At 36.5% G+C, this 15,902-nt stretch overlaps 2 protein-coding genes across 2 annotated transcripts; one reads left to right on the forward strand and one right to left on the reverse strand.

The window, feature by feature from the left end:
• The first annotated feature begins 35 nt into the window (after positions 1-35).
• Positions 36-9,103, forward strand: LOC137404488 (activator of basal transcription 1-like). Its single transcript, XM_068090713.1, has 4 exons — positions 36-132; positions 1,474-1,698; positions 5,454-5,567; positions 8,271-9,103. Exons 1-4 carry the CDS (start codon positions 105-107, stop codon positions 8,645-8,647), a joined length of 744 nt encoding a protein of 247 aa, XP_067946814.1. The 5' UTR covers positions 36-104; the 3' UTR covers positions 8,648-9,103.
• Positions 9,104-9,459: 356 nt separating this feature from the next.
• LOC137396586 (homeobox protein dve-1-like) lies at positions 9,460-15,542 on the reverse strand. The gene is made up of 6 exons (XM_068082901.1): positions 15,403-15,542; positions 13,866-13,921; positions 13,441-13,629; positions 12,103-12,229; positions 11,745-11,841; positions 9,460-11,367 (listed from the first exon to the last, which is right to left on the reverse strand). Exons 2-6 carry the CDS (start codon positions 13,888-13,890, stop codon positions 10,066-10,068), a joined length of 1,740 nt encoding a protein of 579 aa, XP_067939002.1. The 5' UTR covers positions 13,891-13,921; positions 15,403-15,542; the 3' UTR covers positions 9,460-10,065.
• Positions 15,543-15,902: the final 360 nt, after the last annotated feature.

Raw genomic sequence — 15,902 nt, forward strand, 5'->3', positions numbered from 1 at the left:
AAGGTTCGATTAGCTTATGAGCGGATATGCCTTCATAAGAATGAATATCCGACAATCCCAATTCTTTCTCACACTTGGTTGCTTAAACGGATAGGTTTTTCTCTATGGTTACATTCTCCAGGGAAATTTCAAGTAAGCAAATTTGTGTTTTAAGCAAACTAAATACTTATATAATTGCGTGTCTCTCAATCAGTAGCATCATAATTAAATTGTAATCGACTATAAATCGCCTTTCATGCTCTGAGCTCTTCATTGTACATTTATAAGTTATAAGACACTCGATGTTATACTGATCTTCTGTATTTAACAAATAATATTTTGGTTGGTGTTACTTTTATGGCACGTAGTCATGGTTTTTCTTCATGACATTTTAAATGGGATGTTATGAAAAGAAATGTTATTTTTAGTAACATTAAAAAATTCACAAGTGGATTGTCATACGTGTCCAAATAGAAAACAATGGCCATATTAGAATGTGATATCGCAGCACTTTTTTTATATTCTATCTCTGTTTAAGCCAAATTGCCTTAGATTGCTGTTCAAAACGTATTTTAACCAAAAGCCTAGCTCCCATTATGGCTGACATTTAATTTCAAACTCATATCAATTTCGATATACGGTATGCTTATATGGATAGTGTCACAGAGTGCATGCGTGTAAATAACATCCAAGAACTAAAAGATAGAAGAGAAGATTTGGATTTGAAATTTTTAAAAAGAATTGAGTTTGGTCTATATGAACTAGACCTCAATAACTATATCTCTTTTAACCCATCCCACCAAACCCGTCATGGAGTAGTCCACCCACATTTTAGGATAGACCAATATAGGCACTCTTTTTATAATAGAATGGCACCGAATGTTGTGGGTCAGGGCGTTGATGACTCCCTCAGTTTTTAATACGATCTTAGTGTTGCAACAAATTAGGTTTTAGCGTTCTTATCAATCATTTTATCTCAAATTTTATGTTCATATAATGCCCTCGGGCGTATTGGACAGATTCGAATATATATATATATATATATATATATATATGCTGTTTATAGGCGCAAAAGACTGTGACATCGAATGTCCTTGTGGCTATAATTATTAAGTCCATCATGGAAAGTATCTCTTAATGTAATTTCTTTTTCAAAATTTATATATACATGTATATTAATTAGTAGAAGTTGAAAAGCAACATAAATATCAGTAGCAGGCTTAGTTTTCATCAATGATATACAGCCCCCAATGGGGGGCTGTATATCATTGGTTTTCATGCTGGTCTAAATACAATTTTCTGATTACAATATTATGTAATGTCAGGAAAAGAACAAGTTCATTTTACTTGTTCTCAAATCTTTTAATAGATGTCTTTTTAACTCAGACTATAAGGGTTACCTGTTTTATCCAACATAATAAAGCAAGGCTAGAGCTAAGCAAATGATGTTTGCAGTAAACATTCAATACAAGGCGTTTTATTACGCTTTTGTAGGGTTTGACATGAGTTCAGATACAGAGGTTAAAACCAAAACAACAGAAGCTCAGGAGAAGTCAAATGATGTTGACTCACCCACACCATCAACACAGGCCAGTAAGAAGCAGCCAACGCCTGGTGTGATATATCTAAGTAGCATACCTGAAGGAATGCAGTACAATGATGTGTCTAAGGTTTTCTGTGAACTCGGAGATATAGGCCGGATATCTTTGCAAGTAGGAGGTAAGTTTTTGGTAGTTGCTACATTTGAATGCATGAGCTGGTAAGTATATATGAATTCTGATGCATAATTTCTAGTCGATGCAAGTTGAATGTAATGTTGGAGCATCCAGGTGCTGTTTTTTTCTCTTCATTTTGTATATTTCTAACTACAACATTGTATTTATAGATTTGTATAACATAGGCCTATGTATTAGGCAAGAGGGTAGCTGTACCTTTTGTTCGGTGCATACTTGTGTACATGGGTGTGTTTTAAGCGTGTTAGTATTATTAAACACAAATTCAACAGTATACTTTCTATTTAGAAGTAATTTCATTATCATTGTTAATGGCTGTAAAGTATTTTAGGCAAACTGGCCCTTTAGGCAAGTTTGTCGAAAATAAGTAGACAATTCCTATTGCTCACTTTTTACCCGTACACCTTTTATATGTATTTTATCAAGTTTCTATTGTGAATTCAATCAAACCTTGATATGAGGTCACCTCTACATGCAAATCTTTTAGCTTTTGTCCTAGAATTTGAGCAAATATTTATCTCGACATGCCAAGCAATTCCATCATATGACCTTCGTAGTTTTTCAAAAATTTGTAGTTTTGTAAATCAGTCAACATGTCTGCAGTTCTCCTTCGCGTAGCTTGATTGTTCATGGCATGAATAATGTTAAACAATGCTCCTTACTTTAATTTTAGTTTTTTTTAAATAATGGATCCCTTGAAAGCTAATATATCAATGGAAACGGTGGTAAAAAAAAAGATGATGGTGTCTTTTTGTAAAATCCAAGCCACAAATAATATAAAAATTTGAGCAAGTCTCTGGATGAAAACTTGAAGAATAATCTTTGAAGCCATCTAGCAGTCATCAGGAGACAAAAAAGTGAAGTGAAACAAAAACCTGAAATGAGTGAATGAGGATAGACTTGCTGTGATAGTCCTTATTATAACAAAGGCCGTGTCCATCTGTTCAAAGCCACGGTTGGAGAAAATATTACATCATACGGGGTTTGAACTCATAACAGATAAGATCTAAATATTGTCAACTCTATCTGACCGCTGTTTTGAGCCTCTGACATTCTTTTATTTTTATGAACCCATAAATAATACCAATAATGACTTGGTTACATCAAGACCAATTCAAACTTTTTTGTTGGCTGTTCGTATCGAAGTCCGGTTCGTAACTCTAAAGCGTACGTTTTTTTCTTTACCACTTGAAGCAAAGCATTAACTTTATCAGGCTAATAGTAATGCTTTGTTTAACACGGTCTTGATACTTCGAAGTATGTGAAAAATTGTTTGCAATTATGATGGAATCTCTATTACTATTTTCAGACTATAATTTGTGCTAAGCCCGCATGCATCGAAAAGTTCATCACTATTTTCGCAAAAAAATTTCAATTAGCAACGCGTAAAAGTTTTCCTTTGCTAAAAATGTTTGGACACTAATATCAACCAGTTCAGCAGTGCAGAAGAAGAGTTGAGGTCAGAAGAAACTAGAAGATACAGCCAGAAGAAGATGAAATGGTTCCAAATGAAGGCGACAATTAGAATGCAACTTGCCGAGCAAATGATGCACATATTTTTTAATTCTGTCACTTGTTGAATATATGTTTGTAGCATTTGATAGATTATTATTACATAGAAATATCAATGTTTGTCTGTCCGTTCATCTATAGTGATAGAGTTTTAAGAATGGAAAATCCGCTGTGAACTTTGAACGCTGGATTTGAGCTCACAGCTTCAAGTTTGCGGACATCTCTTTATTCAATACACTACATCGTCCAACTTGGTACACCATAGAATAAATGGGGCACATACTTGGAAAGTATAACTATCTTTCATGGCTTCACGTTGAACACATCAGTTAGCTTTATGTGTGAAGCTATTCCAGAAGAAAAATTCATGAAGCTTTACCAGAACAAAAATGCATGCCCATAAGTGAAGAAAAATGCTTTAACTCCTATAGCCAGCAAGACTATTGCAATCAGTATAAAACTGTAGCAGGCACTGCAACTGGTACAGTATAAATTACACAGAAATAAACACAGTAAACATAGATAGCACAGATCACAGAAATAAACAAACACCTTGATTTAAAAGTTAGAGTGGTAAGTGTTAGTGTTGAATATGTTAATTAAAAGTTCATTTTTTGTACAAAAAATTTTTTTATAATCTATGCGACGCCAGGCATCCAGCTAGTAACTTATAATTTTGCAGGCTTATAGAATATTACATGTATTTGATAGCATCATAGCTGTTATCTAAACTCAGCTTACAGTATATCGGCTCCCATAACTTCTCTTCTATTGCACATAAAAAGCCAGTTTTGGCTGCAAACTGTAACAAAAATATCAATGAGTGCAATGAGCTTTAATTCAAAACATTAAATATAGTTATAAAATAAAAATATGCCTTCGACTATAGAATGAAATAAAAAATTGAATGCTCCAGCAAATCATCATAAGTTAATTGCAAGCAATAGATATCCACTCATAAAGATATTTCTCAGCTTCCCAATGCATATTTATTTAGATATCTACAACGAGTTGGAGCTAATTTGAAACAGATTTTTCGCACCCCAAAGAGTTAATGTGGCTCGGGGCGAAGGAGAGTGCAAAATATAGGCGACATTCGCTTTGCCTGTAAAAGGGTTAAATTTAGCTTCTCGAAATTTTGATGAACTATTTAAAAAATAAAATGCCACCCTCTATTTGAAAATCATTTCTAACAAAGCGCCACTACAAGGGAAGAGTTGAAAAATAGAGAGTCATGGCGTTCAAATAGAGGTGTTACGGTAGATAAATTGTTATTTTAAAGCTGGCATAGCCGAAGCTAGATTGGTTCTATATCTATGTTGTGATCTCTGTGTACATGTACAGACTTTCTGTTGCCTATTTTTACATGCTTTTAACTTAAATGTAAAAACAATGTGACCATGAAATACTCTTTATTGATCATTGTTTTATTAATTTAGTGCGTTTGTTTAATTTAGGTTTTCTCATTTTAGTTTTGTATTTAGTTTAACATGATACATTTATTTTAATGCTATATGTAATTATTTGAGGTATTGTTAAGTTTTCATAGATATACAGTCACAGTTTTTATACTACATATGTTCACTCTGAATACCTACATGGGATTCACTATGAATGCCTACCTGTAGTCACTATGAATACCTACATATAGTCACTACGAATACCTACATATAGTCACTACGAATACCTACATATAGTCACTACGAATACCTACATATAGTCACTACGAATACCTACATATAGTCACTACGAATACCTACATATAGTCATTATGAATACTTACATATAGTCACAATGAATACCTACATATAGTCACTACAAATACCTACACATAATCACTATGAACACCTACATATAATCACTATGACTACCTATATATAGTCACTATGAATATCTACATATAGTCACTACGAATATCTACATACAGTCACTATGAATACCTACATATAATCACTATGACTACCTACATATAGTCACTATGAATACTTACATAAAGTCACTAGGATTATCTACATATAGTCACTATGAATAGCTACATATAGTCACTATAAATACCTACATATAGTCACTATGAATGCTTACATATAGTCACTTTGAATACTTACATATAGTCACTACGAATACCTACGTATAGTCAACATACATGCAATCGCTATTAATATTTACATAGGCCAATAAGAATTGTTGCTACTGTAACAGTCTCTCATGCAATACTGTTGCGCTGCGCAGGTCCTCAGCCACATCATCCTAAACTAAAGAGGTACAGTGAAGGCTGGGTTGAGTTTCTAGACAAAAGGAAGGCCAAACGCTGTGTTCTCCTGCTTAACAATCAAATCGTTGGAGGTAAAGCTATTAGATTCCTTGACTTAAAAATACAATCCTAACTTTGAGTCAGAAGAATCTGCAAACTCGTGTCCAATTCGGCTATGAAAACTGTCTAAGTATGAACCTGATCTATTCTTAACTGGATTATGTTTATAGCTATCCAAACAAGGTATTGTAAGGTGAATCCATTTTAGGGTTCATTATTGCCTTTGTACACCAAATGCTTTGAGCTTGTAGTGGTAATACGTGTTACTTGTAAGAACCTGTGTCTTTGTCTCATAAGTGATCTGGAAATTTTTGTCTTACAGAATCTTTTACCTTCATATATTCTCATTGGGCCATATGTTGTCTATGAGCAATCTTGTAAAGTAGTTTGTGATAATAATATCGATATGGTTGGCATACGGTCGTTACATGGGAGTATTTATGTTTTCTGCTAATCATTCCTCTTACCCTCATTAAGAGACTCATATAAGATTGCAGTTTCTAAATTAGAGAATAAGCAAAAGGATCCTTAGCGTCCTTTAGACCTGTATACCACTTTTTCTCATAAAATAGATGCATGTATGTTTGTCATCTATTACACTTTATGATCTGAGCAGATAACTCCATTTACAATTAGTGATTGAAGTAAATATGGTCAGACAACAGCAATCGTTTCTCTAAATATTTTAAGTAGGCCTTTCTCTAAAACTGTTATGCTATTTTTCAAACTTGTAATACAGAGTGAAACACCGACTGATAAAAAATCTGCTCAAGTAGGAACGTTGCAGAAGTATATGGGTAGTAGTTGATGCAGTCCGGCAGCCAGGTTTCAGCAGTAAATATTTGTGACAATGCAATGGTGTTGTCTTTTGACTTCAATGAGGAGTAGAACTGCAGACATTTGAGCTGATTTATAAACTACAACATTTTGAGAAACTCCGAGGTCATATGTTGAAAAATTTCATGTTGCGACAAATATTTAATAAAATTTTGTGTAAAATATTAAAAAGTTATTGATTCTGTAAATTGTTTTATTATATCAATTGATTAGTAATTTGTCAATTGTGAGGAAATTCCAAAGTGGATTTTTAATATATTTATAGTCAAACCTCAACTTATGATTGCATAGATTTTTAAGATATAGGGTATAATATAAAATTTGAGCAAATGTATCTTGGCATGCACAGTAATGGTTTGTACAAATAATTTGTTTATACGTAAAGTTTCTTTCACAATTTATATCATGCATTTGCTTTAATGGTTTGTGCCATTGCTATGAGTTCTTTTTCATTATTTTTGCTCCCTGAAACGAATTCAACAAAGCGCAATGTATTCATATGAGAATATTTGCTGCAACGTGAGACAGTTCAGACATGAAACAAACATTAAAATGCATCAACTTTATATGCCAAGATTTTACTTTACTTGCATCCAAGTCTGCATTGATCATCTATTTATCATTATTAATTATTTAATAACAAAAGCTGACAAGAAATACCTTTTTTTATTTTCTACAAACCGAATACCTGGCGTTGAATACCTGGCGTTGCTCGGGTAGCAAAATGATTACCTAATAACTGAGTAATTTACCACATAAGCTAGCAGACTATTATATTGCAGACTATTATACTATTTATTGAAACAAAAGCTGTGTTTGAAGCCAGCTTAATAATCCTCACCGTACTAATTAATAAGCCTAAGTGCTTTAAGCATGGATATTTTAACTGATTTAATTATTGTCATCATAATCATATATTCCCACAGTTACCAGTTGGACATGGTAGTGCAGTGTTTTAGATCGCTGGTCTTCCGACCTGGAGATGCCGAGATCATGATATTCTAGCATGCTAGTAGTAGCCAGACAATAGTAAGTCAAGGCGGTCGCGTGGCATTGCGGTTAGCACGCCTTTCTGCAAAACCAGTGTTTCCCAGTTACATTATAGTGCGAAATGGTTTTTTCATGCATATTTTATCTTCAGAGCTTGACATATGACAAAACAACAAACCAACAAACATTTAGATATAAATATATAGACTAGCTGCTAGTCTCTGCTAGTTACTAGCTAATACTGTGTGAAGCAGATCTTTTATTGCTAGATTTTAATCGCCTCAACTGGACACAGAGACGACAGACCAACAAACATTGAGATTTATATATAGATTTAATAGTGATTTTTGACGTTCACCTCTTTTTAAAGGATGATATAGACCAACAGTTTAAACTTGATATCTCTCAGACGCGCTGCCAAGAAATGAGGGTCTTAATTTCTAACAAAAATGCTTTATTACTAATGTTTTATTTTTATGCGGCTACCTCCACTGTTTCATAGAACACACACACCCCACACACCTATTCTAGTCATATAGTTTGTGTTGGATTTTATAAAGATAAAATCTCGCATTAGCAGTGAGTCACATTTCCAATATGTTAGCCATTCATAATGCAAAAAAAGAAATATTTCATGAAATTTTATTAACATTTGAAGCTAGAGTATTAGATATATTAGAATGATATAAAATCACTGTGGTTTTGCTATACGTGTTATTCATGTAGATCATTAACTTGCCCATGACTATTTCATGCATGACTGAAACAGTCTGTTCGTGATGAAGGTACCTCATTGAAGGCATTCCTATCATATATGTCATTTATAATTTTGCTTAGCTAATATTTTGTCTGTGGTAAATTCCCTACCTTCATTTTTTGTCTTTCAAGGAATATTGTTTCTATTACAGGCAAAAAGAAAAGCAAGTGGTATGACAATATTTGGCACATGAGGTACCTGCCTAAGTTTCAGTGGAGTCACTTAACGGAGAGGCTAGCTTATGAACAAGCCTCAGCCAAGCAAAGACTAAAAACAGAAATTGGTCAGGCACGACAAGAGGCTAACCATTTTGCTGAGCAAATTGAATGGAAACAAAAGGAGGTGAAAATGGCGAGCAAACATGGCGACTGGAAGTCTAACAAACGTCCTTATGACTATATACAACAGTCAACAGATGAAGAAATACATAAGCGTAAAGCTGGTACCGAAAGAGGCAAGAAGCAAGCAAAAGCTCGGTCTAATATTCTCAGCAATCTGTTTGGACAGTCTACCTCAGCAGACAAGTAGCATTTACTATATGCAGTTGCACTTGAAGACACTAACTGCCACCAGAATGCTAAATAGAAATTGTACAAAAATTTACAAGAGTTGTGCTGTCTTGCTTCACTTGGACAGACAACTCATATTCATGTTATTTTCTTCAGTGTTGCTTACTCATTTACCATTAAGTTACGCTGTATCTGTATCTTTACATCAAGGTGCGCCTAGAATATGAAATTATAAGTTCTAAAGATTGCTTCAGTAGTCTTTAAGTAGTTTTTACTGTGCTGATGTTTGTGTCATGTCCGGTTAAAAGGTGGCTATTAATCATGATTACCTTTGACTTCTAAAGTTGCAAATGTGGACAGCATTCTAAGGCCTCTGTATTAAAAGTGTTGCCTAAGAACAAAAGTGAGATAAAACTGCTGACACTGAAAATATTTGCTCAGATGCGAAGAGTATGTCTACTAATCAATCAGAATTGTCTCACATCCGAAAACTACTTCACATTGGTCGTTACCGCATGTGCCTGCACAGCCACTCTCTCAAAATACATATCGTTAAACGAGTCACAATAGGTTCTGAACAATTAAACCATCATTGCTTATCAAAAAAATTGTGTTGAAGTATTGAGACAAGGATGACATGGCAACAGCTTTTGATTGATGGAACACTTCCTAAACTAAGACTACTCGGCTACCGTTCAGCTTCAAAGTGTTAAACTCTACAAATAACTTTTGGGATATCTTGCTAATGGCTTCTTTTTGGCTAGTGCTTCCCCGTTGAAAGACAACATGGATAAAAAATGTGAGAATGTGTTAAACAGAATAAGAAGTGAATACAAACGACCCAACAAAGTGTTATTGCATCGTATACATATGTACAGATAGTATCATTACAAGGTGAACATCAACAGGTAGTATAGGAACTCCAAAAATAACATCTGTAGCGGACTATCATAGATAAAACTAATTGTCTCATGGCTAGAAAAATATAATCTACAACTATTCTGATTGAACAGGGAATGGACTGATTGAACAATACTTAGTTTAACATAGATTGAAAAAGTTTGGACAGAAACAGCTTTTGAAACTACAGTTCATAGCGTTGTAAAAGAAGTCGCTCAACCAATAATGGCTATCCTGAAAGTAATCACAACCAGGAAATTTTAGATGAAATATGTAACCTGATCTAGCGGAGTGACAAATGAATCACTATAACTTACATTAAAGACATTTGATGCTAATAACAGCCTTCGACCTCTTCAGAGTTTCGGGCTTAAACTAGAGAAGGAAGCAGAAATGTCCAGGTTCCAAATTTGACTGATGATTACCTGTCTATTTCAGCGATTTTGTCCAAAATTTAACAATTTATTAGTATTTGTAAATTCTAATTTCTCTTTCTAGAAAGATGATTGTGCTATTTAACCCGACGACCACCATCTATCACACCCCTTCAAGCATGGCCATTGAGAGGCCACTACGTGGACTAGAAGATGACTTCATCTGCGGCGACTCCACACCGTTGAAGTTGAGGCTCCCACCACCAACTCGCATTCGTTTTACCTTTGCTCTATGATTTTTGAACCACAATTGTATATTTTTAGGGCTGAGTTTAGGATATCTTGATCTGAACTCACCCCTGTTCAGATCATCACATATTTGTTCAATGATATAGTGCGATGGATGCGTGTCCTTTGTGAACCACTGCTCCAACTTGGGAATTTCACTCACAGGATCAATGAATGCCCGATGTCGTTTCTGTCGTTCAGCTTTGCTGAGTTCACACTCCGATTTTATTGATTCAGTCTTCAAGAGAGCCATATTCTGTTGCGCAGTATTTGTTGTGTTCGCTTGTACCACCGCTGAGTGTACTTTCTCACTCCACTCCTTGTAAAATGGATTAATTTGTGACTGCAAATAGGCCATTGGAAAAGCTCCATATGGAAAAGGGTATCCTGGAAGACGATGCGTTATATTGTTGGCAACATTGGTGTTCGCTTTTGGGCTGGAACAGGTGGTAGTGAGTCCAATTTGCCTATCTGGTTTTGTGCATTCACTATCCTCTTTCATAGTATCACTAAAAACATTTTTGTCGAGAGAATGGGTCATGTCCACATCATTGCTATCACTTTCATTATCTGTTATACTCAAGTCTTCATCCAAGTCACTCTCTTCCGCCGCATGCTCCATATCTTGCTCAGTTTCACCGTTGTTGCTCTTCACTTCACACTTTGCGGAAAGAATTGGGTCTTTTATAGAATAAACGGCATTGCTGTTTGGTAAAGATGGTACCGAAATGTAGCTGCCTTCTTTCTCATTATGTCCCTCATCTTCCGAAAGGTCATCCGCTGTTACGGAACGACCACTCTTTCGAGCGGCGGCCCTTGCATTTTTAAACCAATACATAATGTTTGTAAGGTCAAGCGGCTTCACACCATTTCTTGTCTGCAGCTCATTTAGCTCAGCAAGGTACCTAGACATCGCGAGTTTCGGTGGGTGAGGGTCTATTTCGAACCACTGCTGTAATCTTGCAACTTCCTGTGGTGAGAATGAGATGCGAAGTTTTGTTTTATTAGCTAGTGAAGGTGGCTGTGGAAGAGCACTGCTAACTGTATGGCGGTCAGGTGAATGGAAAATCTTGTCCTCGAGTGATTTGGTAGAAAGTCTATTATACCATACATCAAATTCCGACTGGTTGGTGATGGAAAATTCACCTCGTCCTTCAGCAACTTTCTCTAAATCATCCTAAAATACAGAAAACAACATTTAATTCGGTCAGCAGCAAATCTATTGTTTGCAAAAAGTTATACCAACACTAGTGATTCTGGCAAGGAGCATCTATTGATCAGCAACAGTATGTAATTACAGCAAATCCATTTAGTCGCTCCACACGGTTTAATGACAAGAGATTAAAACAAAAAGCAGGCAGTAGTCAACAAGGCAACAAAGACAACCACTAATGCTAGCCTAATCAAACAAAGGTCATCCGCAAATCGGATTGACACTCCAGTTCCAAATACATCCTACTTCAGCCTCGGCCAGTTTATAGATTCAGGCAAATCCTTCATATTAAACGCACGCCCAAGAGAGATGCATTTTTACAGCAAGCCGAGATGAAATACCTTTAGGATAGGACAGCCTTTGCTTTGCAGAAACTCATATGATTGTTGTACGAGCAACAAGAGCAGCTTGTCTTTCACATCGTCTGACCTAGACCTCCTATAAATAGACACTCGGTAATTAGTAGGCTCATCACACAATGGATTTATACAGACGCGGCTGGCAGGGTTCGGCCACCGAACATTTGAAACAGGTCATGTTGCATATGCACAAGACATCAATGTCACAGGCCATTACCAGGGTAGAACTCGCTGTAACAGCTGTCTTGCTATATGACATAACAGTTAAACAAAAAATGCGGGATCAAAAGCCGAAGTCAATGCTCTCGATGCATAAGGTTAATAAGAAGAGTAAAATTACTTTGTGATCCGAATACGGAGAGTTGCAACATTAGCCAAGTCACCGAGCATGTCCTCAACGCTGACAAGTTCATCATCAGTGATCTGTTCCAAGTCTAGAGCTCTCCAATTCTTTATTTGAACTGCACCTAAATCAATGAGACAAGGTCTTAGATGTAATATAAATGAAAAGGTTTGTCACAGAGCACGAGTCGTCCCACGTATCATAATGCCACATCGTTAATCCGAGCGGAGATTATGAAATGATGAATAGGTTTTCATAATGCTACTTTCCCAATATTCATCAAACGAGATTTTCCCAGACAAATATTTGTGATAATGGAGAATAGGTGAGAGACCATGAGAGGAGGATAAGGTTGGCGGGTCAGTCTGCAATTGATTAGCTAAGCTAAGGCTATAGATTTTTGTTCTTTATTAAGCCAGGCAATCGCATCATCGCAAGATAATCAGCTGTAACCAAGCTCATTTGATGAAATTCAATTTTCTTAGTAATCTCAGCTAGCTGTGAGCTCGTTATATTATCAAATATCAATGATAGTAATGCACTAGCTAGTTGCCTATCGCCTGCCCTCCGCACTTCCAGTTCCACAGTGCACACACTGTCCATTGGGTGTATCTCCAAGATGCACACCGGTTTCAGGCGTGATAAATATCTAAAGGTTTTCAATAGCAAGGTCAAAGGAAAGGTTAACCTAAAACCACGCCACCGATGCTGAACTCTGGTATTAATTTGAGATCAACAATCCAAATACAACCGCAGTGGCTAACAATGGATAATCTTGTCCAGCTCTCTAGCACGCAGTAGTCTACCCCTTTCACTCCTCTTCCACTAAACAATGAATAAATCCACGAGTGCACAAATGCTCTCTGAAACTCTTGTAAGAAGCTTACATGAAAGCTTAAATTCTGCATCAATGAATGCCAGAGGGCCTTACAGATTAACTTGTTCTTATCTCTTGTTTACATTGTTCTATAGGCTATATTGGTGAACGCAATGCTTTGCGCTTATTGTACTGCCTTTACAATACAAAACCATGATTATCCTCTTACGCATGGCTTCCATTGCAGCCGACTGCGTACCAAAAGCAATCTTGAGAAAAGATTTAACAAAGGAAGTCTAATCTATGTACGTACTCCATGCATCTGCTCCTCACCACTACTACATCCATAAACCTATTTCTATATAATTCAAAAGATGAGGATCGGGCGGTACTGCAAACCCCCCCCCCATTGGCTATGACTAATAGCTGTATTTAGCAGATGCATGTGCCAAGAGGATAATTCTGCAATCACTAACACTATTTCCTTCTCAAGGTCAACAAATCCCATTTAATGTCACCTTTGGCAGCCGCGGCTTCATGAGGAGAATATCCAAGCTTCTGTAAAACTGTCTTGACAACATCTTTAAAAAGGCTATTTGTTGGAACGATAGCAAATGTCTCTGTATCGGGTTGGTCTAACCCGCCGTCAGCGCACGATGTACCACCACTTCTCACCTCTATCATGCATCGAATCGGTATTGACTTCACTGTAAGAAGCCAAACAATCATAACGTATTATATCCACCTGAATTCACTAAAATATGTGTAGAAACAACAACAAAATTTCATGAAGCGCTCACTGCAGAAAGATGCTTCCTTCATCACTGATATAAGAAATGTCGAACATAAAATACACAAAAAGACAATGATATACTTCGCTATGAGAGCATCAAATGAAGCAGCCCTAAACCCTACAGGTATGAGTAATGACAACGTAACTCACCATCACCGTTCAAGGAAGCGGTCATCCTACTGCCGTGGATTGATCAGTACATTAACCTAGGCATAAAGCAGATACAGATGATCCAGCCGAGTGCCTCACCACCTACTAACACTAATCTATGCGCTTTGTCAGCTTAGCTCACAAACACAACTTGCCAGTTCAATCGCCATAAACATACTGACCAATGAAATGCGAGCAATGCGTGTTTAATAATAGCAAGCTTGAGAGGCATAATGCTAATCCCATACATTAATAGCATACGCAGCCATTGTGGCTAAGGGATAATTCCGCCTCTTATTATTACTTAGCATTGAGCTCGCTCCAATTGAGCCTTTCGTTAAACAAAGGATAAGACATTTGAAACCCACACAAGCTTGTTTGCCTTTGAATAAAATATGAATAGATTAGCCAACATCTAATCCCTTTATCTTCTCTTTTAAAGAAAATAATCGAGAGCGCGTCAAGGCAGCGAGTATAATCTTAAGGTGCGCTCGTACAACAGCTTTTAAGGCCCTTCACAGACGGGCTTGATAGGCAGCCTTATCACTATTCAAACAATACTTTAAAATACGGCTATGATCTACATGTATTGAAAGATAATACATGCTAGATTAGCCCGAACAAGGTTTGACACGACTGCACGCAGTTAATGTAAGGCACTCCTTTCTACCAGCAATAAAAACCAGTTAGTCGGTTTGGTAATGAATGCAAACACAGGCAAACAATACTGCATTCCGCATGTCACATTTTAAAATATGATTTTTTGTTATCCATGACTAATCATTCAAATAAAGATGCAATAGGAGAGTAAAGCAATACACTTGTTTTAAGAGAATCGCGCAAGTATTGAGGCTAAGCATAATCCTGCGTGTGAATTGGAAACAGTGCAACACTCAGTTAATCAGTCTCTGTTTATGGGATGATTAATCTGGAGATTACCATATAGATCTCTATAGAGTTTCCAGAAGGAATATGACGGGGAAGACCGGCAATAGATTTAGATTATAATCGCTTAAACAATTTGTCTGCTGCTTGTGACCGAGTCTGACAAGCTTCAAGGCATTTGAATAGCAGCGCATGGGCTGATACACAGCGGCAGTCATATATAATGAATAGTCAGTTTATAAGGAGATAAAATGGATAGAAAGGCAAATGAAGCAGATATGATAGCGCGGGCTATTCATTTAGTAATCCTTTGGGAATAAGATCGTACGAAGGAAGTTAAACTAATCTATTATACAAAACGTTTATTACAAGAGAAAAGTTTAAAGCTCCAGGGCACATGCTTCGATCAAGCGCTTGCATTTCTGCGAGAAGTTGCCAACCGACGCGCTGCCAGTTTTACGTATGAAGGATTAACATTTCTGGTTGTAATTAGCGTCCCTCGCAAGAAAAAATAAATGTTTTCTTGATATTTAAGCATTTAAATCTATAAATACACGTGTAATCCATTACGGCATTGGTGCGTGAACATATATCATCTGTGGCGATAGCGTTCAAAGTAAAGTACTGATTGGTTTGAAATGTAAGTAGTTACCTCGAGTGACAGTAAATAAACAGTGTCAGACAGAAGTGAAGGTAGAGGAGTACTTCATTCTGGTACGAGATCAATCTGCGCGTTGAGAAATCTTCTGCCCACTAGACCTTTGGGTTCTTCCAAATGTCATCTGCATGTAGTTGAATTCGTGCCTACATGTCTTGCAAAACACTTGTAGTTGGACAGCATGCAGGAAAATAAATAATATCTTAAATATTACTCTTATATTAAAATGATAGTTGTTAATGCAGGCCTTTTACCACTTTTTACAATGCTGTAGCAACAAACATTTGTCCTATTGGATTACAGGGCTGAATGATGAATGTGATAATGTAGCCAAGGTGATAAAACGTTGGCAAAGGCCAAGAGTTTGCTTTGCTAATTTTGGATGCACCTTGGCAACTATTGGCAACCATTCATTGAAATGCAGCTCTTAAAACAACAGAATCCAAGTTCTGTTAGATTCAAGCCAATTGTCTGCGGGACTGGCTAGCTAGGCC

The sequence above is a fragment of the Watersipora subatra genome, chromosome 1, assembly GCF_963576615.1.
Source record: "Watersipora subatra chromosome 1, tzWatSuba1.1, whole genome shotgun sequence".
NCBI classification, from domain to species: Eukaryota; Metazoa; Bryozoa; class Gymnolaemata; order Cheilostomatida; family Watersiporidae; genus Watersipora; species Watersipora subatra.